The 27,549-nt window shown below is 43.4% G+C and overlaps 1 protein-coding gene across 1 annotated transcript; it reads left to right on the top strand.

Annotated features, from left to right (window-relative positions):
* LOC143988988 (major histocompatibility complex class I-related protein 1-like) lies at nt 1–25,799 on the top strand. Its single transcript, XM_077488973.1, has 5 exons — nt 1–101; nt 5,341–5,598; nt 15,266–15,541; nt 20,447–20,716; nt 25,488–25,799. The coding sequence occupies exons 1-5, from the start codon at nt 32–34 to the stop codon at nt 25,661–25,663; spliced, it is 1,050 nt and encodes a 349-aa protein (XP_077345099.1). The 5' UTR covers nt 1–31; the 3' UTR covers nt 25,664–25,799.
* The last annotated feature ends 1,750 nt before the right edge of the window (nt 25,800–27,549 follow it).

The following is a 27,549-nucleotide window of genomic DNA, read 5'->3' as shown; positions in this document are numbered from 1 at the left end:
AGCAGGTGGAAGTCTCATCCGTAGCTGGATAATGGAGGGATATCTATTCCCTATGTTACCTTTGCTGATACTTTTCTCATCTCTTCCCCTTGTATTTGCAGGTAGGAGATCTACATTACAATTTCATGTATTTTCTTTTCTTCCCTTTGCTTCAGCAAATCCATGTATTACTAAATAGAGAAATGGAGTGTAGCTACTAATCATGGGGCCCGATAGCAAAATTTTGATGCCCCTGGATAACTATCTCTGTAGCAGAAGGCATGGTCAACTGTTACAGTACATGTCATTGATCTTAACTACTTGACCTCTGGAAAGTTTTACCCCCCCCCCCTTCATGACCAAACCATTTTTTGCTACTCAACACTGCGCTACTTTAACTGCCAATTGCGTGGTCATGTAATGCTGTACCCAAATAAAATGTATATAATTTTTTTCACACAGAGTTTTTTATTTTGGTGGCATTTGATCACCACTGGGTTTTTTTTTTCCGTAAAAGAGTTTTATTGAAAATAATATGCAAATACACACGGAACAGATAGATGAACTGACAATGTGTGTACATTGCAAACAATAACAAGCTTAATTAACAGCGTGTATTGGTAAATCATTAATAAAACTTGTTTCCACTTAGTGTTGTTTAACCTAATATCTCAATGCATTGGACATTTGTACCTATTTCAAAGTATGATGCATAAAATCCGCATTACAACAATCAGGTTAGGAAACTTTGGACGGATAGAATTGGTATCATCTGTCTCGATAGGTGGAGTATGTAGAGCGATTGATAGTCATCTGGGTTCGGGTGGTCAAGAGCAGAAGGAGGTCAGTCATCAGTGTTGGGAAAAAAAAGAAAACGAAAACAAAGAAATAAGGGAGAGGTGGGGGGAGGGTGACCAGAGGGATTGTAACTAGGGAAAAGGTTGGGAATGGGCAGGGGTGGTTCCAAAGAGCGGGGAGGGAGGTTGTCCAAGGATGTCGCCCCCACAGTCCCCACCATCTTTCCAGTTAGAGAGGACCTCTCAATGTGGGGGTCCCCGACCAGCGGGGGTCCCTCTTCACTGGGTTTTTTTAAGTTTTTTTTTTATTATGCAAACCAAAAACAGACCAAAAAACCCAATATTTTATACTTTCTATTATAAAACATATCCAATCAAAAAATGTTATGTATTCATACATTTAAACTAAAATGTATTCTGCTACATTTCTTTCATAAAAAAAAAAATATATATCACAATGAGTGTATAATAATTGGCTGGTGTGAAAGTTAAGCCCCATACACACGATCGGATTATTGGCCAACAAAACCATGGACTTTTGTCCAAAGGGCGTTGGCCCAAACTTGTCTTGCATGCAAACGGCAAGGAATTGTCAGCCAACAAACACAAATGTAGTGACGTACTATGTGTTTTTTCAGCTCTTTGGCGCCACCCTTTGGGCTCCTTCTGCTAATTTCGTGTTAGGAGAAGTTTGGTGAGTGTTGATTCGTGCTTTTCATTTGATGCTTTTTAGTTAATTTCTGAATGGCCGTTCCTCAGCTAGACATGTTGCGGAATCGGAGGAGATAACGTGTTATTTATTATTGCCCTTTGTGTTATTGCTTTTACATTACTTTTTTTGGTTGAATAATGATTTGATTTGGTATATTTTCTATATTTTTGGATGCATAGAATGCAGGGCCGTCTTTAATATTGATTGGGCCCTGGGCAAAAATTAGCTTAGGCCCCCCCTCCCCCCATGCAATTTCACTCTCCACCTTCTCTGAGACGTACAATAAATAACAGCTAGACTTAAAATCAGTTTACTGTATCAGATCAGGCAGCGATTGCGATTGGTTGCCAGAGGTTACAGCATATCATTACTGCTTACTGACTGGTTGCTAGAGGTTACAGCACTCCTTAAGGCTCACTGATTAGTTGTTAGAGGTTACAGCACACAATTTTGGCTTGTTGATTGGCTGCTAGAGATTACTGTACAGTAATACTGCTCACTGGTTGTTGTAGGTTACATCACATCATCTCCTCACTGCAGGGGGCATGATATACATATGAATGCTGCCTTATTTACATATCAATGCCGTTGGCCTCAGCTATTTACATATGCATGTCACTGCTATTTACATATGAATGCTGGTTATTTACATGTAAACACAGGGTCTGCAGGTGAGTCGTCTGTACACAACAACAGGACTAAAACCTCAAGGGATAAGGGAATGTAAACTGGGATAGTTGGCAAGTATGAGGCAGCTGCTTTGGGCCCCACAACAATGACAGGGCCCAGGGCAGCTGCCCCTTTTGCCCTGCCTTAAAGACGGCCCTGATAGAATGCACTTTTTGTTTAAGTTCTATTGACAGATAGCATGTCCAATTTTATTTGTTTGTAAAATTGACAAGGGACACCAACATAGTTGTATCTTAAAAACGCTGGGATAATGGTGTTGTTGTAACTTACTAAAAAAAAAAAAAAAAAAAAAAAAATAATAATAATTTTCTGGATATCACTATAAGAAAAAAGCCCTTGAAAATTAGTTTGCATTAACTCCATTAGTATCACCAGCAAAGCAGCTTTATTATTATCCCATTAAAGAAGAAGATAATTGTGCGCTGCATTTCGAGATTTCATAATTTGCCACGTCACGAATCTTAATTCTCCATTACCATCCCTAGTTTACAAGACTGACCACTTCTGTCTCGTCCTTGCTTCCGAGCATGCGTGTTTGTACTTTGGACTTTTGTCCGACGAATTTGTGTACATGCACTCGGTAAATCCAACAACAGGACATTTGTCCGCGGAAAATTTTAAAACCTGCCATCCAACATTTGTCTGCGGAAAGTCCGACAACAGTTGTCCGATGGAGCATACAGACAGTCGGATTTTCCGCCAACAGCTTGTCATCACACATTTCCCGACGGAAAATCCGATCATGTGTAGGAGGCTTAGCAAACCATCGCTGGGAGGTGCACTGACATTGACATCAATAGGGACACTAATACTGTGATCAGATATAATGATGTACACAGACACTGTACTAATGACACTGTCTGAGAAGGGGTTAACACCTAGGGACAATCAATGGGTTAAATGTGTGCCAAATCAATGTAATGTGTGCTGCTTTTACTAAGAGACCTGGTTGTTTAGAAACATCCAGATCGCTGCTCTGTGTAAGGAGTCCTGTGTGTTTTTACTGGGATTGGACACAGCTGATCAGTAGGTCTCAGCTATAAATCATTGGCTGGGCCCTGCTAACAAAACCGCCCTGTGTCCAACCACAGTGTAGGCCAGCAGGGGGCGCACACACACGCACGCCCCAAACCGGAAAGCAAGCTTGTGTAGTGCCGACTCCTGAAGAGCATGCACTATGTGTTTTTGAAAATGTAATGTTACCCTTAAACCGCAGTTTGGTTTGGGATTAATTACTCCAAATTTTGACCTCGGCATCAGTCTGACTGGCCTGCAGGGTGTTCGGCCTGGCCATAGGGGGCGCTGTCACTTCTGGCAGGCATGGAAACAGTCTGGTTGGGTGCTTTAAGGGTACTTTTTCTCTGAGCCAGCCCAGTGGGAGGGTCACTCTTGCTGTGCTTTCTACGAGAGGGTACTTAAGATGCGGATGTCACGTGGTTCGGGGTTTTTCTGGTCCAGAAGTATGTTCTGACCTCATGGTCCTGGTCCTGCTGACCAGCCCTCAGGATGCCTATGGCCTGGGGTGCGGATCCACCTGACTTTACGTCTCGTGGCTGGCTAGCCTGAGGTGAGGAAAGTAAAGAAAGGATTCAGAGGTGGTCCGGCACCGTCTGAAGTTGTAGAGAGGCCCAGCAACTTTGGAGTTACCCAGGGGAGGACTCTTTCTGGAGAAGGCCATCCAAGGGTTGGTTTCTCAGCAAGAGCCTGGAAAAGCTGAAGGACCTTAGTGAATCCAATCCCGTGCGGTATCGCTGGACCAGCTGCAAGATAATGGTACCACACGAGTGTTCTAAAAGTTTTCAAGTTTCCTTGTTCATGTCCTATAACAAAGTCTGTGGCAGAGACTCGTTCCTGACTTAAGCACCCGGTTGGCTGCTAGGCCTTGTGAGAGAAGGACTATCCAACCAGAGTGAAGATCCAGGTGTGAATGGCTATTCTCTGGATTTATTCAAAGTAAGAGAGTTATTTTATACTTACCTAAGAGTACCTGGACTTTCTACCTAAACCCTCTGATCCTATACTGAGAGACTGTTGTTAATTATGTTTTTACAAATAAAAATCCCTTTTAGTCGTCAGTCTCTATAGTTTCTGGGTCATCTACCACGGGAAACCCCTATACGCAAATTGAGGTGAAGAAGGGTAACGGTAAGCCCATTAAAGAGGAAGTCCACTGGAACAAAAAATTATTAAAAGCCAGCAGATATAAATACTACAGCTGCTGACTTTTAATAAATGGACACTCACCTGTCCCAGGGTCCAGCGATGTTGGCAGCTGAGGCCGATCGATCGCTCGGCCCTCGGCTGCTGCCGCCACCATTCTAGGTGAGGGAATCAGGAAGTGAAGCGTTGTGGCTTCACTTCCCGGTTCCCTACTGTGCATGTACGAGTCATGCAGCGCAATGGGAATGTTTCGCGCTGTCTCTGGGACCCGTGTGTCCCAGCAGACAGCGCGGCGGTACAGGAAGAAGCATAGACTCTGCATCCCCCTCCCCCCGAAAGGTGCCAACTGTGACACCGGAGGGGGGGGGGGTTCTGATGAGCGGAAGTTCCACTTTAGGGTGGAACCCCGCTTTAAATTCAGCCACTCCTTCGAGGGTCAGTGCTACACTTGCAACATTTATTTATGTTGCTGAGGCTGCAGCAGCACCTTGGCCATAGTGAATCTACTGTGACTGAGTAGAAAGTAGTAGGTGGTGCTAAATAAATTCTGTATAATATAATAATAATTACATGCAGTCAGGGACATCACTGGCTCATGTGCTCTGAATCCTTTGTAGAGAATTCCGATCGGACAAAGTGCCACACATGCTCAGATCAAATTACGAGACCAAAGCTATTGGCTACTAGCCTCAACGTAGTCCTGTCGTAACGAACGACCGTTATCAGGTTCCGAATGATCGGATTTTCTGACAACTTTGTCCGACTGTGTGTATGCAACACCAGTCTCGGACAAAATCCGTCAGAAAAAATCCGACGGATTTTGTGGTTGGAATGTCCGACCGTGTGTACGGGGCATAACCCTACCCTGCCCTATCCAAAACTCAAAAGGAAAAAAGTTTTGGCGTTCAATATCCTATAAAGAAGGTCATTATAAGCTTTCTTTTTCTTCCAGTTTCTTTACAAGCAATGTTTATTTTCTGCACTTTTCTCTCTCTTGTACAGAAAACCATTCACATTTTTACTTCACAACTATCACTAATGACTCTACATATGACTACCCACCCTACATCACAACCAGATCCCTGGATGACATCATGCTGTCCTGGTATGACAGTGACAATGGGGTTATAGAGCGCAGGGTACCGTGGTTTAGAAGTACCGTTGGCAACTTACTGGATGCCTCGATTGATGAATATAAATTCCAGTTAATGCTACAAAAACGATTTGAGGACTATAGGAATTATATGAATGATACTGAAGGTAAGTGAACATTTCATAATTTATAGCCTCATAAGATGTGTTTCTTTAAATTGGAGCTAAACTGTGTCTGAGCGCCACAAACTGAAAATGCTATTTACTTCATTTCTAATTTTCAAAGCAAACACACCCATCCTTCCACGTCTCCATGCTTTATTTTGCTGAGAACTCACTTTCTAGCTGAGGCCATCTTGAGTAAGGGCAGATGATTCATGTAGCGTTTATCCCCTGGAATCCATCATCTGCCCATAACTCATGCATGCAGGCAGTAGGGTGTGCTTAGCTGAGAAACCCCCCCCCCCCCCTCCTCTCCTCCAGATAAAAGAAAAAAAAATACCATGAAGACTCCTGGAATGTATTATATCATTTCGGCCTAAGCCAGGTAACAACTGAAGAAATAAAAAAATGTAAAATAAAGTTAACCACTTGCGGACCAACCGCCGCAGTTTTACTGTGGCAGGTTGGCTCCGCTGTGCGAAATCACATTATATTACATGATCTTGCGGGGCTTGCATAGCAGGCATGCGCCCGCCACAAGCTCCGTGAGTCGGGTCGTGGGTCCCACAGACTCTATTGCTGTGGGGATACCCGCGATCGTCTCACGGACAGGAAGAACGGGGAGTAGGGTTGCCACCTGTCCGGGATTCACCTGGACAGTTCGGGTTTGGAGTCATGCGTCCGGGTTTCAGACTTCCGGAAACCCGGACACATTATTCAGAATGGACTATGGCTTCCCAGCAGGGTTGCTGGGTGCAGTTGTCTAATCTGAGACTGTCTGTTACTCTCCTTCACACTGCCCAAAGCCAGGACTAACAACCCCCCCCCCCCCCCAAACAAACACACAGATGGGAAAGGAGAGAGGGCTAAATCTGCACCTCTTCTCCCCACCCCTATCCCTCTGCCCAAACTCCAATCTTCAGCGCTGTGACTTTAGAAAAGGAAAGTTGGGGCCAGAAGTTTGAAGTCCAGCCGCCTCAGTTACATCTGGATGGGAGTTGCTGACTGCCAAGGGGTGAGTGAGCTCACCATCCATCCCTATCTGCATCTGAAGTCCCCCTCCCTTCTCTCCTCTGCCTCTGAGTAAGTACACTAATGCACAGCAGGGTTCTGAAAGCACCCCTTACATCAGAGTCCCCCTTTACACCAGAGACCAGTGTTTCCCCTTACATCAGATTCTCCGTGCATCAGAGTTCTCAGTGTTTCCCCTTAAATCAGGGTTCCCAGAGCATCCCTTATGTCAGAGTCCCCAGAGTTCTCCCTCACATCAGAGTCTGCAGAGTCCCCCCATTACAGTGAAAGGGAACTCTGCGAGTTCAAAAGTAAAAGGGGAACTCTGTGGACTCTGATGTAAAGGGGGACTCTTGTTATTAACTTCATATGATTGGAAATGTTACTTAATAGCAAAATATATATATATATATAGTTTATACAATAAAAAAAAATTGTCATGCGCCTCTAAAGTGTTTGGGTTGACTTGAAGAAAAGGTGGCAACCTTAACAGGGAGCCTTAAACTGCAAAATGCTGGTGCAGCTGTGCATGGTAGCCAATCAGCTTCTAACTTCAGCTTGTTCAGTTAACAAAAAACTGGTTGGTTTCTATGCAGAGCTGCACCAGGTTTTGCACTCTAGTTTTAGTAAATCAACCCCACAGTGCTTAACCACTTCCTACCCGGCCAATGCACATATACGGCTGGGTGGGAGCCGTCTACTTCTGATAGGACATTCAGGAATGTCCATCAGAAGGAGCGGGATCGCGCGCGCGCGTGCCCGCGCAGCGGAGCGATCCCGATGCGCCAGTGTCACCCAGACACGGCACATCTCAGATCGGCAGGAGGGCTGTGTGATTGGCCCTCCTGATCACATGACGGCTGTGTCCAATCACGGCCGTCATGTGATGTAAACAAACAGCTGGTTGCTAGGCAATCGGCTCCTCCTCTCCTCACACGGAAGTCATCGCTGAGGAGAGGAGAGCAGATCGCTGCAGCCAGCTGATGATCAGTGAGTATGAGCTGTTTTTTACAGCTTTTTACTCACTGATCACCAGTCTAGTGTAATACACAAATCACCACACAGTGTAAACACACCACACAGTATAAACACAATGTCCCCACACATGTCCCCAAAACATACATGTCCCCAAATAATAAATACACATGTCCCTAATAATAAAAACATGTCCCCCACATATGTCCCACTAAAATCACATGTCCCAATGATTATCTGCACACGTATATACGTGATCACCTGCACACATATGTACATGATCATTTGCGTACATATGTCCGTGATCACAAAAACCAATTATTATACACTTAACGGAATTTTTTTTACCAAAAACGTAGCAGAATACATTTTGGCTTAAATTTATGACAAAATTTGATTTTATTGGATTTCTTTTAAAATAGAAAAAAGAAAATATTGTTTTTTTTCCAAATTTCCACTTTTTTTGCGCTTATATCGCAAAAAAAAAATGGAGTCGTGAATAAATACCACCAAAATAAAGCTCTATTTGTGCGAACAAAATGATAAAAATTTCATTTGGGTACAGTGTAGCATGACCGCGCAATTGTCACTGAAAGCGCTAGAGCGATGAAAGCTGAAAATTGGGCTGGGAAGGAAGGGGGCGAAAGTGCCCTGTATTGAAGTGGTTAATTTGCTTGCAGACTGGCTGGTAAGTGTGCTGGAAACGTGCACCTTGCTTTATCTCTATTGCTTCCACCGATGTATGTCATACATTGGCAGCAGCGGGCAGTTTTACAAACACTCCCTGGGAATGTGTGTAAATCTGACAAGCCGGCTGTCGGCTGTCAGGTGGAAGTGATCAGGCCACTGTAGAACCACCAGATAATTTCAACTCTCCGGCCCCTAAAACAACACTTCCAGGTCCGATAGTCACTTTCTCTGGCTGCCAGAGAAGAAGCTAATGTTGCACAATCTGTGCTCCATTAGCTTCAAAAAACCCCTGAGACCTTGTCACAAAAAAGGACACATGCATTTGGGGCGCTTGTGCATGAAAACATTGATTTTCACATGTTACATATTGTCGCACATGCCAGGGGGAGAGCAAAAATTCTAGGGCCGTTATTCACAATTAACTCTAAACTGATGACCTGTAGGAGTTTTTAAAGCATCATCTATGGAAAATTTAGGGTACCAAAGTTTGTCACTGTATTGTGGGTGCACAGTTTTATTGTTGACATGTTGGGTATCTGTTTACTTGGCAATTCTATATTTGACCAAAAAATTGGATAATATATTCCATCTGCAAGGTCCAATATTAACTTTATTGTATTTTTTACTGAAATATTGAGCTAGGCAAACTGTTGCGCTAATGTTGTGTGACATAAAAAAAAATAGAACTATCACTGTTTTATTCTCCAGACCAGGGGTCTCAAACTGGTGGCCCTCCAGCTGTTGCGAAAACTACAAATCCCATCATGCTTCTGCCTGTGGGTGTCGTGCTTGTAACTGTCCACCTTGCAATGCCTCATGGGACTTGTAGTTTTACAACAGCTGGAGGGCAACCAGTTTGAGACCCCTGATTTAGAGTATCTGCTTTCAGAAACGATATACAGGCGTACCCCACGTTTAAGTAACAATGGGACCAGAGCATGTATATAAAACAAAAAATGTATTTTAACCGCTTCCCGACCGCCTCACGGAGATATACTGCGGCAGAAGGGCACGTTCAGGCAGATTAATGTACCTGTACATTGCCCTTTAAGAGTCTGCTTGCAGGTGCGCCCGCCAGGAACTCCGTGACTGTGATCGCGGGTCCCGCAGACTGGGCATACCCGCGATCGTCTCACGGTGAGGACACTGTAATGGGGAGCAGTGATCAGTGTCGTGTCCCTCCCCCCCACAGTTGGAATCACTCCCTAGGACACACTTAACCCCTACAGCGCCACCTAGTGGTTAATCCCTTCACCGCCAGTGACATTTTTACAGTAATCAATGCGATTTTTTTTTAGCAATGATCGCTGTATTAATGCCAATGTCCCAAAAATGTGTCAAAATTATCCGATGTGTCCACCATAATGTCACAGTCAGGATAAAAATCACTGATCGCCGCCATTACTAGAAAAAAAAAAGATTATTAATAAAAATGCCTTAAAACTATCCCCTATTTTGTAGCTGCTACAACCACCAAAAGAAAGCTCTATTTGTGGGAAAAAAAGAACGTAAATTTTGTTTGAGAGTCACATCGCACGACCGCGCAATCTTCAGTTAAAGCGACGCAGTGCCGAATTGCAAAAAATGCTCTGGTCAGGAAGGGGGTAAATTCTTCCGGGGCTGAAGTGGTTAAGTGAAGCAATACCCTTTTTCACGTCTCAGTGCATGTACTGCATTGCAATAGTAATTTACAGGCATAATGATTACCTAGACAAGCTGGCCGACCCCAAAATCGAATAAACTGGGAGCAGTGCCATGTCAAGCTGACCAAGATTTTCCATGGATGCCAATGTGTCAGTACTCGTGTATGTAAAGTGAGTGTACGTAAAGCGGGGTATGCCTGTAGAGGTTTGTGGGTTTTAACTAATCTGCAGGCCTAAAATATTTATTTTTAAATATGTGTGCAAAGAAAGTACAAAAAATGCTCAGCGAAAGGATTAAAGCTGGTCACTGATTACTGGGACAAACTGGAGGCCTTCAGGATCTCATACTTATATTATCTCCTACTACTTCAACACTACTTCTGTGAGATTTGTAATGTGATACAACTTCAGTGCTACTTCAGTTAGAGGGGCTGTCCATGTTACAGGGGGGGACAGTTAGGGCTGCCACCTGTCCGGGATTCACCCAGACAGTTCAGGTTTGGAATCATGCATTCAGGTTTCAGACTGCCTGAAACCCAGACCAATTGTTAAGACTGGACTATGACTTCCCAGCAGGGATGCTGGCTGCAGTTATCTAAGCTGGGAATGTCTGTTACACTCTCTTTCATGCTGCCCAAAGCCAGGACTAACAACCCCCCCCCCCCCCCACACGCAGACGGGAAAGGAGAGAGGGCTCGATCTGCTCCTTTTCCCCCCACCCCTACCCCTCTGTGTCTGCCCACACTCCAATCCTCAGCAGTGTGCCTCAGAAAAGGATAGTGGGGGCCGTAAATTTGAAGTCCAGCAGCCTCAAATACATCTGGATGAGAGGTGCTGACCGTCAAGGGGTGAGTGAGCTCACCATCCATCCCTGTCTGTGCTGTGACTGAAGTCTCCACCTTCTCTCTCCTACCTCTGAGTGAGTACACTAGGACAAGTCAGGGTTCTCAGAGCACCCCTTATATCAGAGTTCCCCCTTACATCAGAGTCCTCTCTGTACATCAGAGTACTCAGTGTTCCCCCTTAAATCCCAGAGCATCCCTTATGTCAGAGTTCCTGGAGTTTTCCCTTACATCAGAGTCTGCAGAGTCCCCCCTTACAGTGAAAGGGAACTCTGCGATTTCAGATGTAAAAGGGGAACTCTGTGGACTAATGTAAAGGGGGACTCATATTATTAACTTCATATGATTAGAAATGTTATTTATTAGCAAAATAGATGTATTAAAAAAACATTTCTATGTGCCACTAAAGTGTTCGGGTTTGACTTGAAGAAAAAGTGGCAACCCTGGGAACAGTGATGTTATGAACAAAAGTTTAATTAGCAAATGATTAATCTTTCACTTCTTTCAGGGCTCAAGTAGTGCTGATATAGACACAGGTATGATACCTCTCAACTTTTTGAAATGGGAATATGGGACACCTATTAACAAAAGTATGTAGGCATAGGACACATACCCTGCCACGCCTTCTGAAAGGAGAATTCTAAACAAAAAAGATTTAAACCCACAAGTGATTTATTTACCGCCACTATTCCTTTATATTGGCTTTTGAAAGTCACAAATGCAGCAATTTAGAAATTGGATGAAAAGTTTGGCACTGGGAAACACTTTTTGAAAGATAAAAAGTGCATTTTATATACATCTATATACATCAGACCAAAATGAGGGACAAATGGGGATGGAAGAGGGATAGAGGGACTTTTTTGCAAATCAGGGACAGTCCCTCGAAATCAGGGACAGTTGAGAGCTATGCTTTGCAGTCTATGGCAAAGAAATCATCCTGAAAAAGTAATACATTAAATACTTCTCAAATCATACTACTTGAAATCGTATCTATTAACCACTTCTGGACCGCTTCACACCGATATACGTCCTGACTTTGAAGAGGGATATCTTTGTTATGGCAGCAGCTAGCTGCCATAACCCCGGTATCCTCTTCTTCAGCGGGTGGTCCGGTTTCCGATAATAGTGGTCTCTGCGGCGGACTCCAGTGCTCTCCACCACTTACCGGAGCCATTGGCAGTGGCGGAGGCGATTGGATCCTTTTCTTTTCTGGGTATGGAGACGAGTGAGGGGACGATGGCTCCCACCCGTCTCCATACCATTGCAGGGCGGAAGCGACGTCAAAATGTCACTTTCACCCATAGCTCTTAAAGGACCATTTTTTTTTCAAATGACAATTTTTTTTATTTTTTTTTATTGCATTTTTGTGTAAATATGAGATCTGAGGTCTTTTGGATCCCAGATCTCATATTTAGGAGGTCCTGTCATGCTTTTTTTTTTCATGATAAAAAGGAATAAAACTGACATAATTTTTTTTTAAAAGAACAGTGTAAAAATAAAAAAATAAAGGGTAAAAAAAAATAAGATTTTTTTTTAAATGCACCCTGTCCCCCCGAGCTCGCATGCAGAAGCGAACGCATACGTGAGTAGCGCCCGCATTTGAAAACGGTATTCAAAACATACATGTGAGGTATCACAGCAATCAGTAGAGCAAGAGCAATAATTCTAGCCCTAGACCTCCTCTGTAACTCAAAACATGCAACCTGTAGAATTTTATTAAACGTCGCCTATGGAGACTTTGAATGGTAATGCTGCGTGCACACGATCAGAATTTCGGCCAGCAAAAGACCGATGAGAGCTTTTCATCGGAAAATGCGACTGCGTGTATGCTCCATCGGAATTTAGCTGGCCGAATTCCCCAAAAAATGTCATAGCATGTTCTCAATTTTCCAGATGGAAAAACGTTCTATCGGAAATTCCGATCTTGTGTATGCAATTCCGACTTGCAAAAACTCACGCATGCTCAGATTCAACTACGAGATGGAAGCTATTGGCTACTAGGTGTTGAAATTCCTTTTTCTAGTCCCGTCGTACGTGTTGTACATCCCTGCGTTCTTGGCGGTCGGAATTTGGTGTGACCGTGTGTATGCAAGACAGTTTGAGCGGAATTCCGACAGGAAAACCATCAGAGCTTTTTCTGGCAAGAATTCCGATCGTGGGCATAAAGTTTGTCGCCATTCCACAAGCGGGCGCAATTTTGAAGTGTGACATGTTGGGTATCAATTTACTCAGCGCAACATTATCTTTCAAATATAAAAAGAAAATTGGGCTAACTTTACTGTTTTATCTTTTAATTTAAAAAAGTGTATGACCACTGAGCAAATATGGTGTGACAGAAAGTATTGCAACGACCGCTATTTTATTCTCTATGGTGTTAGAAAAAAAAAAGTATAATATTTGGGGGTTCTAAGTAATTTTCTAGCAAAAAAAACTGTTTTTTACCACCAAATCTCAGAAAGAGGCTCGTGGTTAAAGTGTAACTTCTGTCATTTTTTTCAATTAAACTATTATTAAATCTTCTCCCCTTGTTGTTTTAACTTTGGATAGTAAAAAAATTTCCGCCAGTAAATACCTTATACAGCCCACTTCCTGTTTCTTGTCTGGTCATTAGCCTAGGCTTATGACACCATGCACAGCTCTCTCGCTTACTCTTGTGAGAGTTTGCCAGAAAGGGAGGGGGGGTAAGTCACAAGAGAGCCAATGAGAGTTGCAGAGCTGGAGGTGTGCCTCTGTGTGTCTGTGTAAATTCAGGAAGTGAATAGGCAGCAGCTTCAGCTGCCCACAGTTAAAATGGTTGCAGCCAGACTCAGTGGATGGAGATTTCTTCAGCATATTTGGCAAGTACAGAATCACAGTATTTATAAAATAATATGCAACGTGGTTGGAAGGAAGCTTCAGAATGACAAAGATGTTTTTAATTACAAATTATATGAGCAGACTGCAGTTCTTCTTTAAGCCCTTGCACACACGGTCTGACATTAGAGTTGCCACCTGTCCAGGATTCACCCGGACAGTCAGGGTTTTGAATCATGTGTCCAGGTTTCAGGCAGACTGAAACCCGGACACATTATTCAAACCGGGTGGTGGCTCCTCAAGTAACCGAGATAGTCACTCAAATCTGTTGCCACCTGGGAGCTGCAGGTGGCTGTCTTGGGTCAAGTTCAGCATCACTGGGTGGCGGGGTGATGATGTCAGAGCAATTTGGCCACACCCACCGTTCGCTGCTGCACACTATGCACACCACATTACTACTCTCCTTGGGGCACCCAAAGGTGTCCCATGCCGCTAAAGTGTTCGGGTTTGGCTTGAAGAAAAGGTGGCAACCCTATCTGACATTCGGACGGAAAATGTCCGATCGGACCGTGTTGTCGGATAATCCGACCGTGTGTGGGCTCCATTAGACTTTTTCCGTCGGAATGTCCAACCAACAAAGTTTGAGAGCTCGATATAAAATTTTCCGACAACATGATCCGATCAGACTTTGTCCGATCGTTTGTAGAGAATTTCGTTCGGACAAAGTGCCACGCATGCTCAGATCAAATTACGAGACCAAAGCTATTGGCTACTAGCCTGAACGTAGTCTCACCGCAACGAACGAACGTCAACATGTTCCGAACAATCGGATTTTCCGAAAACTTTGTCGGACCATGTGTATGCAACACCAGTTTCAGACAAAATCCATCGGAACAAATCTGACGGATTTTGTGGTCGGAATGTCCGACCGTGTGTACAAGGGCTTAGACACTACTATAGAAACACATTAGATGCTACTTCAGGTACGATTTGTAAATCGCATGTCCTACCTGTAGTCCAGAGATATGCAATTAGCAGACCTCCAGCTGTTGCAGAACTACAAGTCCCATGAGGCATAGCAAGACTCTGACAGCCACAAGCATGACACCCAGAGGGAGAGGCATGATGGGACTTGTAGTTTTGCAACAGCTGGAGGTCCGCTAATTGCATATCCCTGCTGTAGTCGTACCAGTGTGACCATGGGGCTAAGGAGTGCTTGCAATTTATTTAGTATAGAACAAAACAAAATTGGAATCCAAAATCGAAATAAATCTCAGGGTAAATGGAGAGACCACAAAACACAGGATTTTCAATTGTTCCAAAATAGGAAAAATTCACGTCACATCAATTAAGTCTTTATTACAATTGTTAAAAACCACATTCATAGGTAATCTACGGTATATCTGACCTCGCCATCAACCATATCCGATGGTTTCAAATATGGCTGATGGTGTGTTCATATATAGACTACCTTACCCTGGGATTTATTCCATGGGGATTGTGGATTCTAGTTCTTTTTTTGTTTTGTTCTATAATAATTTGATGGGGATGGTGCCCATATGGGTGCCCATGTGGGTCGAGTGTCAGAAGCTCAGTTCACATTCTTCATGTTGCAATTCCTGTAGTCTTTTAGTTGTCTACAAGACATAGCCAGGTGAATGCCACAAACTGGAATAAAAACAAACTTACCATTTTGATTTGAATTTTTTGTGATTTCAGAATTCCAAGTGTTGCAGTTGTTGGATGGCTGTATGATCTATGATGACGGCACATTTGACACGACATTCAGTTTTCGCTACAATGGGGAACCATTCATGAGTTTCAGCACGGAGAATGGGAGCTGGATTGCAGATGACCCAAGAGCGCAGGTCTTCGCTGACAAAAATAACAAGAACAAGACGGTGTTGGAGCAGATGAAGGACAGTATGGAGAGTAGATGTGTTCCACATATATATGAGCTGCTCTCACTAGGAAACTGCACACTTAGCAGGAGAGGTACTTTCTATCACTTTTGCATGGAATTGGTGAATGGATCAGTGGATGTAAAGCTTTTTAAAGTGTATGCCAAAGTATTTTTTTTTCACATTTCTGGAAAGTGTGGGGACAGGTTAGAACATGTGTCTCTAGCTACTGCTATCCAAGGCTCCGTTGGTGAGTTTTCTTCTCCCTTCCTGTCCTGGTGACAACAGTTTTACCAAACAGGAAAAGGAAGAAAATCTGCAGTATTGATACATACAGCAATACAAATCTGACAGGGATTCTAGCTTTCCCACATTCCACTTTAAAAATATTTTTTTATTTCTGTGCTGCTGTTAAGCCCCGTATACACAACCGAATTTTCCGTCTGGAAATGTTCGATGTGAGCTTGTTGGCGATAAGTCCGACCGTGTGTATGCTCCATCAGACAATTGTTGACGGACTTTCCACCAACAAATGTTGGCTAGCATGTTCTCAAATTTTCCGCCAACAAATGTGTGCTGTTGGACTTTTCCGATCATGTGTACACAAGTCCATCCGACAAAAGTCCAAAGTACAAACACGCTTGCTTGGAATCAAGGAAGAGCCGGAAGCGCTCGGTCTTGTAAAACCAGCTTTCGTAATGGAGATATCATGTACGTCACTACATTCGTTATTGTTGGCCAACATTTGTGTGCATACAAAACAAGTTGGAGCCAACAACCTTCAAACAAAATTCCACGGTTTTGTTGTCGGAAAGTCTGATTGTGTTTTATGAGGCTTTAGAGATTTTTCCTTCACTTCCTGTCTGATAAAACAGCAGAAGTAAAAGGAAATCTCTTTAATGGATCTCTGTATAGCAATAAAACCAAATAGGGGTTCTGATCTTTCTCACCTCCAATGAAAACCAAGTAAACATTTTAGGTTGACATCTAAGCCCAATGATACAAAGGACCTATCAGACTAAAGCCAAATTATTTTTTAGGTGAGCCTCCAGTGGTCAGAGGACACAAATGTCCCCTTTCTTATTGTTAACCCCATACCACCTCTAGCCCCTTCTATGAACCTTTAATAATAATAATAATGAGACCACACCTTCTCTTTGGAGTAAACTGGCCACAACAGCCTTTATTAACACACCAAAATTTTAACTCACTCCAAAGATATGTATATAAATATATAAATATATAAATACGTATATACAACCATAAACAACATTTTAAACCAAAATCCAGTCTGGTGATCTCTGACGGTGACCCACTTTATAACCAAAAACCAACCTCACTGCGGTACCATTAACATAACCAGGCCTCCAGCTGTGACCGCCCGGAGACAACCAATTCCTGCAGTGAAAACTCCCAGTATTCCGTTCACCGTTCGGGAATACACCGGAGAGGCCCCATATTACTGATGAGCCCCCCACCCCTTTTAGATCACCTCCATTTACCGCCACCGTCAAAGACCACCAGAAAGATAACGCTGCAGCCCCCAAAAGGGCCGTTTTCACTGTTGTGACGACCAGCCATCTGCCCCTGAAAGAAAGAAAGAAAAAACAACGACCAGCCAGATACCGATAACCTTAAGCTCAAACCACCCCACATTAGGGAGGGAGGGTGGGAAAGCTGCCTCCTCCTGTGAATTCCCCACGTGCACTGGCCCCGCATAAGCTCCGCCCCCTTTTTATACGGCTCCTCCCCTTACTTCTCTCAGATACTTACCACTCCCCTTCTTTTCATTGGCTCCTGGCACCAGGTCATGCCCGCCCCTCCATTACCCCTCCCCTTGGGGTCGGATCATTCCATGGCTCCCTGGATACCCATTTGATACATTATGTCGGTGGTCCAGTGTTCTCTTTCTTAGACCTCAAGTGTGTGCAAGCATTTTGGTACCTCATTTCAGGAGTGAAAAAATTATATTACTTCAACTGATTCTAAAGGCTTTCCTTAACAAATAAATATATAAATGACATGTCATCCTCACCTACTCTGCAGTGGTTTTGCACAGAGCAGTCCCAATTTTTCCTCTTTTTGGGTCAATCGGCGATGCTCTTGGCCCCTCCCTCCTGCCCCCAGAGCAAGTAGCTTGCAATGAGGGCACCCAAGAAGGCTCACTCCCAAGCTGCGGCTCTGAGTGTCCATTCACACAAAGAGCCTCTCTCCTCATTGGCTCATTGGCTGTGATTGACAGTAGCGGGAGCCGTTGTCTCAGCCAATGTGGAGGGAGAGTCCCTGGCTCTCATGCACATCGCTGGATCAAGATGCAGCTTAGGTGACAATAATGGGGGGAGGTGCTGCACAGAGGAGGTTTTTCTACCTTCATACATAGAATGCATGAAGGTAAAAAAACATTGAGCCTTTAGAACCACTTTCATTACAAATTGAGGCCTGTTTTACATCAAAGTGCGAGGAGATCAACTCTGGAAGTTCCCAAAACAATGCAGACAAAGGGAAAATATCTAGTCCCCACTATTGTTTGTGGTTCACCATGACTGACTTACTATGTTGTGTCCTACACGATGTCTATCTGTGGAGGTGGCCATCTTAGGTTCAGGGCTTTGCTTCCTAATGGCAGAGCCTCCATCAATGAGATCAGTGAGCAACCCATTTCTCATATCACCAAATTTCACTCCAAACTTCCTATAGCTAGCAGTCAGAGGCAGCAATGATCTCACACTGCAAATCTACATCTATGAGGCTGTAGACACAGGAGAGCCTAGGCACACACCAGGAAGTGAACTGCTATTTTTAAAGTGGTTGTATAGTCGATTTTTTAACTTTTACCTACAGGAAAGCCTATAATAAGGCTTACCTGTAGGTGAAAAAAATATCTCCTAAACCTGTACGGTTTAGGAGATATCCCCCTCGGTATGCGCCGCTGACTGCAGCGGCGCATGCGCACAAGGGGATTCTCGGCCTGAAAATCCGGCAGTGGCCGGTGGCCGGAATGAAATCTCCCGCGCGCATGCGCGGGAGTGACGATATCGCGGCTCCGGCCACTCACAGCGCCGGAGCCGCGATACCCGGAAGAAACGCAGAGGGAGCATGTCAGCTCCCTTGGCGTGGATCGGGCCAGATGTCGGGGCCTCGTTCTAAGGTAAGTATTTCATAATGAGCTAGTATGCGGTGCATACTAGCTCATTATGCCTTTTGCTTTGCAGGTTTAAAAAAAAAAAAAAAAATGCGCGGGTTTACTACCGCTTTAAGGAGGAAGTCAAGACAAAGGGGGCATTTTTCAGAGTAATGTCTGTGAAGCTAAGCAGCTGGATTTGATCATTCAACTGCTGAGCTTCACACTTCCTGTGGTGCACACACAGGAGGAGAGGGTTGGGGGAGAAGGAGTAGATTGTCTCTCTCCTTTCCCATTTGTACAAGGGAGGTTAGTTCAGGCTCTGAGCTGTATGAGAGAGACACTCTCAGCACAGAGCCTTGTTGATGGGCACTGGTAGTCGGCATTGATGAACACTGATGGGTGGCACTGGTAGGCATCTCTGATGGACACCAATAGGCGGCATTGATGAGCACTGATAGGCAGCACTGATAGGTGGCAGTGATGAATACTGATAGGTGACATTGATGAGCAGTGAAAGGCGTATACTGATAGGCAGCACTGATGGGCACTGATAGATGACATTGATGGGCACTGATAGGCAGCATTGATGAGCACTGATAGGCGGCACTGATGAGCACTAATAGGCGACAATGATGGGCACTCATAGACAGCACTGATAGACAGCATTGATGAGCACTGATAGGCAGCACTGATTAGCACTGATAGGCGGCAATGATAGGCACTCATAGACAGCACTGATAGGCGGCATTGATGAGCACTGACAGGCAGCACTGATAGGCAGCACTGATAGGTGGCAGTGATGAATACTGATAGGTGACAATGATGAGCAGTGAAAGGCGTATACTGATAGGCAGTACTGATGGGCACTGATAGGTGGCATTGATTATCACTGATAGTTGGCACTGATGGGCACTGATAGGTCACATTGATGAGCACTGATAAGTGGCACTGATAGGCGCTACTGATGGGCACTGATAGGCAGCACTGCTGGGCACTGATAGGTTTCATTAATGAACACTGATAAGTGGAACAAATAGGTAGCACTCATGGGTACCGGAAGATGGCACTGATAGGCTGAACTGATAATCCTTGCCTGATGTTCAGAACCCTGATTATCATTGTAAACAATGTACTGACAGTCTTTCTGGTTAACCGCTCTCCTTAGACAGACATAGCGTGGGTAGAAAGAACTGCCAATAGCTGGCAAGTCTGTTTACGTGTGATAAGCTGATCACATTGTAAAGGGCTGCTGTGATTGGCCCTTTACCATGATCTGTGATCAGCTGTGTATGAAGGACACAGAGCATGCTAAATGCATGCCCCAGGGGGCACGCCTGAGAGGATATCCATGAATGCCCTCCCAGAACTGGAAGCCTGGGGCTCAGATGGAAGGGTGGGTCAGGGGGCCCTTTATGGTTTCTTGCACTGGGGCCCTGAAGGTTCTAGTTACACCTCTGGTAAGGAGCATTCATCCCACTGTCTATCACAGTAATGTGTCATGAGTTGTAGATATAGAAATTTTTAGTAGGGGTTCCCTGAGAAAGTTATTTTAAGGGTTCCTCTGTGTTGAACATGTTAAAAAAGGTTTAGCAAGTTGTATAAAAAAAAAAGTCAATGACAATGGGAACATCACCATATGTGTTTGAACAATGCCACCTAGTGGAAACTCTGGCAACACTGTGTGAAACCTAACATGAATTTTGGATATCCAACAAAAATTTTTAAACCAGGGGTCTTCTTGGTTAGGCAAGTGCATAGTGTAGAGTTCTCATGTAGATTGTATTTTATTGTCATTGCTTGAATTGCTGCAATGTGGCCTGATAAAAAGTGTGTCTGATAATTCTGGAATTTGTCGTCATTCTTCTTCTCCGGCAGAACAACCAGTTGTGGTGCTGACTTTCATATTAATCGCAAATTCCACATACAAACTGAGCTGTCAGGCATATGGACATTATCCCAAATACATCTCCATGACATTATACAAGAATGGAGAGCCGGTGTCAGAGAGTCTGATGGAGAAAGTGACCTTACCTTTCCCGGACATCACCTACCTCACCCAACTGTCAATGTACACCACCCTGAAGGATGATGACATCTATATCTGTTCTGCCAATCACAGCAGCAACATGTTACCACTCATGGCAAGTAAGTTGGGTGCTCCTAAATAACGTGAAGTACACGTTTTTACATCATTTTTACAAAGTTACCTGGTTGTTGCATATTTGTAGTGATTCTTTACCTATCTCTCTCCTTTTTTATGTTGCTTCACTTTGCTGTGTCTTTCTGGCTTCATCAACATTTTTACTTTCAATATCTTTTAATTAAAATTTTGTAGGAAACTTGTACAAAAAAATGACCAACATGTAGAAGAGTTCCAGGGTAAATGGTTTTCCAATTTTTTTTACAAATAAATATGTGAAAAGTGTGGTGTACATTTGTATAGCGCCCCCCTGAGTCAATACTTTGTAGAACCCCCTTTCACTGCAATTACAGCTGCAAGTCTTTTTGGGGATGTCTCTACCAGCTTTGCACATCTAGAGTGAGACATTTTTTCATATTCTTCTTTTCAAAATAGCTCAAGCTCTGTCAGATTGGATGGAGAGCGTCTGTGAACAGCAATGTTCAAGTCTTGCCACAGATTCTCAATTGGATTTAGGTCTAGACTTTGACTGGGCAATTCTAACACATGGATATGCTTTGATCTAAACCATTCCATTGTAGCTCTGGCTGCATGTTTAGAGTCATTATCCTACTAGAAGTTGAGCCTCTGCCCCAGTCTCAAGTCTTTTGCAGACTCTAAGCCCATGTACACACGGTCGGAGATTTTGATAACCAAATCCGTCGGATTTTGTCCGTCGGATCTTGTCCAAAACTGTTGCATACACACGGTCAGACTAAAGCCGCGTACACACGGGCGGACTGTATGGCCTACTTAGTCCGTCATACAATCCGACGGACAGTCCGTCATACTTTCGAATGAACGGACTTGACCACACACGGATGCACAAACAGTCCGTCGAAAGCTTGCGCGATGACGTGTACAGCACGTACGACGGGACTAGAAATAGGAAGTCCAATACACAGCAAAGCACCCTTCCGCCGTGTAAATCCTTTCTGAGCATGCGCCATTCTTAGTCCGTTGAACTAGCCTACTGACGAGCGGATTGTCCGCTGAAACCAAAGTATGACGGACAGAATTTCGAAAAATCCGAAATACTTAGTCCGCCAGACTGCACGCTGAAAAAGTCCACTGAAGCCCACACACGAGCGGACTGTCCGCTGAAATGTGTTTCGACGGACTAAGTAGGCCATACAGTCCGCCCGTGTGTACGCGGCATAAGTTGTCGAAAAATACGATCATTCAGAACGTGATGATGTAATTTTGTTACGATGGGACTATGTTCAGGCTAGTAGCCAATAGCTTTGATGTAGGAATTTTATCTGAGCATGCGTGGCACTTTGTCCGTTAAAAATTCTATACACATGATCGGAGTATGTCCGATCGAACCAGTTGGTCGAGAAATATTTCCAACAAGTTGGAAAATTGGGTCCGACGGATATTCAGACGGAATCAGTCCGATGCATACCACACACAGTCAGATTATCCAACAACACGGTCCGATAGGACACATTCCGACGGATTCTCCGACCGTGTGTACAGGTTTTCTTCCAAAGCTGGATACACACTATACAATTTTCTGTAGATTTTTTCCTTCGGATTTACCAAAACCATATATGTGGTCAAACCTTTATGCCACACGACTGGACAGTCCGACAACAAAACTGGATTTTATTTCGAACAGATGTTGGCACAAATTTGTCTTGCATACACAAGGTCGCATAAATGTTGTCAGAAATTCCGAACATCAAAAACGTGGTGATGTACAACGCGTACAACGAGCCAAGAAAAATTAGGTTCAATAGCCTGTGTGGCTCTTCTGCGTCGTAATTGTGTACATACAATCAGATTTTGTTGTCGGAAATTTTGAGAACCAGCTCCCAAATTTTTTTTCCGACAACAAGCTTGCATCGAACATTTCTTGTTGGAAATTCCGACTATGTGTACGTGACATAAGAGTTTAAATTTGTATGCAGTCAGGCAGGCCATTGCACTACATGGTTTTTGGTAAATCTAAAGGAAATCAGACAACAAAAGTTGTATAGTGTGTATGGGAGCCAGTATTGCCCTGTATTTGACTCCATCCATCTTCCCATCAACTCTGGCCAGCTTTCCTTGTCCTGCTGAAGAAAATCATCCCCACGATATTATGCTGCCACCACCATGTTTCACGGTGGGGATTGTGTGTTCAGGGCGATGGGCAGTGTTAATTTTCTGCCACACATATTGTTTTCTTTTTAGGCCAATAAGTTCAATTTTGGTCTCATCTGACCAGAGGACCTTCTTCCACATGTTTGCTGTGTCCCCCACATGGCTTCTCACAAACTGCAAATGGGACTTCTTATGACTTTCTTTCAACAATAACTTTTTTCTTGCCACTCTTCCATAAAGGTCAGATTTGTGGAGAGCACAACTAATAGTTGTCCTGTGGACAGATTCTCCCACCTGAGTTGTGGATCTCTGCAGCTCCTCCAGAGTTACCATGGACTTCTTGGCTGCTTCTCTGAATAATGCTCTCCTTGACTGGCCTGTCAGTTTAGGTGGACGGCCATGTCTTGGTAGGTTTGCAGTTGTGCCATACTCTTTCCATTTTCCGATGATGTGAGATGTGCTCGATGAGATGTTCAAAGCTTGGGTGGGATATTTTTTTATAACCTAACCCTGCTTTAAACTTCTCCACAACTTTATCCCTGGTATGTCTGGTGTGTTCCTTGGCCTTCATGATGCTATTTTTTCACCAAAGTTCTCTAACAAACCTCTGAGGGCTTCACAGAACAGTTGTATTTATACTGAGATTAAATTACACACAGGTGGACTCTATTTACTAATTAGGTGACTTCTATAGGCAATTGGTTCCACTAGATTTTAGTTAGCTGGTAGAGACATACCCCAAAAGACTTGACGCTGTAATTGCAGGGAAAGGTAGTTCTACAAATTATTGACTGGGGCTAAATACAAATGCATGAAACACTTTTCAGATATTTATTTGTAAAAAAAAAATTGAAAACCATTTATACTTTTCCTTCTGCTTTACAATTATGTGCCACTTTGTGTTGGTTTATCACATAAAATACATTTATGTTTTTGGTTGTAACATGACAAAAGTCCCTCGTCCCCACCCCCAATCCATACCAGGATCTTTGGGTCTAGAATAGATTTTAAGGGGAACTCCATGCCAACATTTAAAAAAAACAGCATGGGACCCCCCAAAATCCATACCAGGCCCTTTGGGTCTGGCATAGATTTTAAGAGGAACTCCAAAGACCCCGACAACCACAGCCCAGGGTTGTCAGAAAGAGGCTCTTGTCCCCATCAACATGGGGACAAGGTGCTTTGGGGTGGGGGGGTGCAGTGCTCCCCTGCCTCAAAGCACTCACCCCCCCATGTTGAGGGGCCTGGCATGGTTCAGGAGGGGGGGAGCACTTGCCCCCATCCTGAACTCCAGGCTGCATGCTCGGATAAGGGTCTAGTATGATTTTTTGGGGAACCCCACGCCAATCTTTGTACAATTTTGGAGTGGAGTTCCCCTTAAAACCCATACCAGACCCAAAGGTTCACCGTTTTTTTAATTGATTTTCATCTATATTGCCAGGAGCCTGCAATACATTTCAGCCGTGAGCAGCTTCAAACTGCATTTTTTCCTTTAGAAATGTCATTATTGCTGCAGCACAGTTCTACACATTGCACAAATGCGCCACTTTACAGACAGACCAAGGGGACCCCAAGGCATAATATTTAAAGGAATATTTCATTTTTAGTGTTTCACTTGAAGCGTTATTAAAATCACTGCTCCTGAAAAAATAGTTGTTTTAAAAACTTTTTTGCATTGATGTCCCCTGGGGCAGTACCATGTCCCCATACACTTTTTATGGCAATAACTTGCATATAAGCCTTTAAAATTAGGACTTTTGATTTTTAATGTTCATGTCCCAGAGACTTTAATAGAGTTTGCATTTTTGCTAGAACTTTTTGCCCGTGCGAGATGTTCCAGTGCAAAACCAAACCGGGGGGGGGGGGGGGTGTTCGGCCCATCCCTAGTTAACAGCCTGATAACTTTTGACAGGACCCTGAACTGTGTGTCGGAAGAGGTAGATTGCAAGCTCTTTATGTGTGGGGAGGGGGTGTGTGCCATTCCTCCAATCATCTGTCTCAGTCTCTCACAGTGTCTAGCAATGATCCCCTCCTACAGGGGAACCAGGAAGTAAGAATTCTAACAGACTGTGCACTTTCTAATCAGTATATCAAGGTGAAGACAGCAGATATACATGTAAAACATATGTAGGGAGATTTGTTTAATCTCTGTGTATCATTTGAGGCTGTTAGCTTCACTGGGTATATAGAGGGTTTACATCCACTTTAATAAATTAAATGATATTTAACGAAAACGAAACTTTATTATTATTTATTGAAAACTAAATGAAACTAAGCGAATTCCATAATTCCATAATGAAACAAAATCAGTAACATCTATCCAAAAGGAAACAAAACACATTTTTCCGTTCTGCACATGTCTAATCTGTACATACATTTAGCGCCTTTGTGTTCACAACAAAATGGCCCCTGGAAGCTGACCTATTACATGTTAAAGGAAAGGTCCACCAAAATGAAATTAGTCAACAGCTTCTAAAATTTGTCTGAGACTTTGGTAGCCGGAGAGCTTCTCATTGATGTTATTTAAAAGTAATAAACAGAAAATTAATTTGAGAAATTATAGCTACATTGATTACTTTATATATGTCTATTTTATAATTTTTCAAAACCTGGTTTGGTTCTTATTTATTTATTTTCTTTATGCAGGGCATTCACAGGACATAACTGATCTTGGCAGTAGCAGCAGTGAGAACAGTGACAACAATTTCAGTGGCAGTGAAAACTTCACTGGAGGAATAATCGGCATATGTCTAGCTATCGTCTTATTGGTGGTTCTTCTAGTATTTTCCTCTATATGGTGGGCAAAGAACAGAAGACACTGATGTTTTGCACTTACACAAAACCATTGACATCTACTTTTAATTATGAATGGCAGAAGAATCCAAGGCTGTTGATTTAAGAAAAAAAAAAGAAAACCATGTACCATCAATAAACCTTGGCCAAGTCTTTGTTCCACCGGTAACCGTTCAGTGTCCTGATTTGAATTTGCCAGCAACTTATGCCACCTATCTGTGCTATGGCATATGCATGTTTTATCTATTTCTGCAAATGCTTCTGCTGGTATTTCAGTATCATCTTTTATTTTTTTCCATGGGCATGGTGAAGATCTGTTCCCAGAAGCCCAGAATCTTATCATCCAAACTACCCAGCAGGACACAAGATGTGTAATAGGGATGGACCAAGGCAGCCTTCATAAGTTAAAACCAATATTTTCATAATCAAGCACACTGGGTTTGGAAGGAGCATGTCTGTTATTTGTGATATGTATTATCCACATTTACTACTGGAGGTTATTGTGCCAAAATTCAACTGGGATTAATTTTGTTGTAATTCTGTGTTCCAATATATTGTAAATATGAGGGCTGTACTGAACTTAATGCAAAAGTGGGCATGACTTTTTTTATAAACTTACATAGGTTGTTTAACTTTAACATGTTGCTAGAGTAACTCTTCCTCTGTAGAAAGTCTTCTTCATTTTTTTTTTTTGTAAATAGTTTTTATTGAAGAAATTTTACATTACAAGTCAAACATCTCCACAATTGTTCCACAATTCCGAAGATAAGATCTAACAAGAATGACCTTCAGGTATAAATATGATCAACCGTTTCACATATCAGGGTCGTACAGTAGGAAACACATCAATATGCAAATTAGATACCGTTTCCCATCACCTCACCCACTGCCCCCAAACCTGCCAACGCCCCTCATACGGATAAAGGATGGCATTACCGGGCCAGGGGCAGGATGACCGACAGAGCCCTCCCCAGTGCTACCCGAGTGATCAAGGTAAAGGCCTCGACCAGCCAAGCAGCATGAGGGGGGAAAAAACAGAAAAAATAAAAATTTGGAGACGTAAGAAAATAAAAACAAACAAAACGTACTCTAAACTAAGTCATAACCAGTGACATAAAAACTCTCAAAACTGGTCCGCCTGGTGTCCAAAATAGATGAATATAGATATTAAAACGCGAATGGCCCGGTGTAGTGCATACTCTCTACCGAAAGTAAATAGGCACGAAAGCCTAAGGTTTAGGTGGTTAGAGTTCCATCATGCTATACTTCCCACACTTGCCAATTTTTATCATTCTTCATTTTAATTGTAGGTAAATATTGGTCTCCAAGCAGAAGCAATGAACTGTCATTAAGTTCTTGATGAAGGAAGGGTGTAGGCTGTCCAACGTCCACAGGAGACTACATTATGTTTATTGAGATGGCTCCATTGACAAGAGCAATGTCTTTTCATTGGTGACTCTTGTCAATGATGTGATCTCTGTAAATATTCTGTATCACCAGGGATTTTTATAAGCTGGAACTTGGTGGATCTCAGTTCCACTACCTCTGGCTCAGGTCCTCTGCTCCCTGCTCACCACTATTACTTGAAAACACAAAAGTCCAGTTTCTACGCATACAAGTGACAGCTTGTCTCCAAACATATGGGATATGTGTAGAAGATGGGGGTAGTGGAGAGGGGTTGCATGCAGAGGTCAGAGCTAAAGAGGGGTAAAAGTGAGATGTAGATGGGGGATGAAGATGTAAGCAGCTGTGGAAGAAGGCAGAATTCTGCACTCTGTGTGTAGAGCACCCCAAAACTCTGCACTCTGTATGCAGCACACCTCTGAACACTGCACCATTTATGCAATGCACCCAAAACTCTGCAGTCCGTGTGTAAATTCCTCTCTGAACTCTGTACTCTGTATATAACCCCCCT

This window comes from Lithobates pipiens, unplaced genomic scaffold, assembly GCF_037356315.1.
Source record: "Lithobates pipiens isolate NorthernLeopardFrog02 unplaced genomic scaffold, aLitPip1_a1.2 Scaffold_1, whole genome shotgun sequence".
In the NCBI taxonomy this organism is placed as follows: domain Eukaryota; kingdom Metazoa; phylum Chordata; class Amphibia; order Anura; family Ranidae; genus Lithobates; species Lithobates pipiens.
Note: the sequence above shows the minus strand (reverse complement) of the source record. Positions and strands in the feature narration are given on the sequence as shown.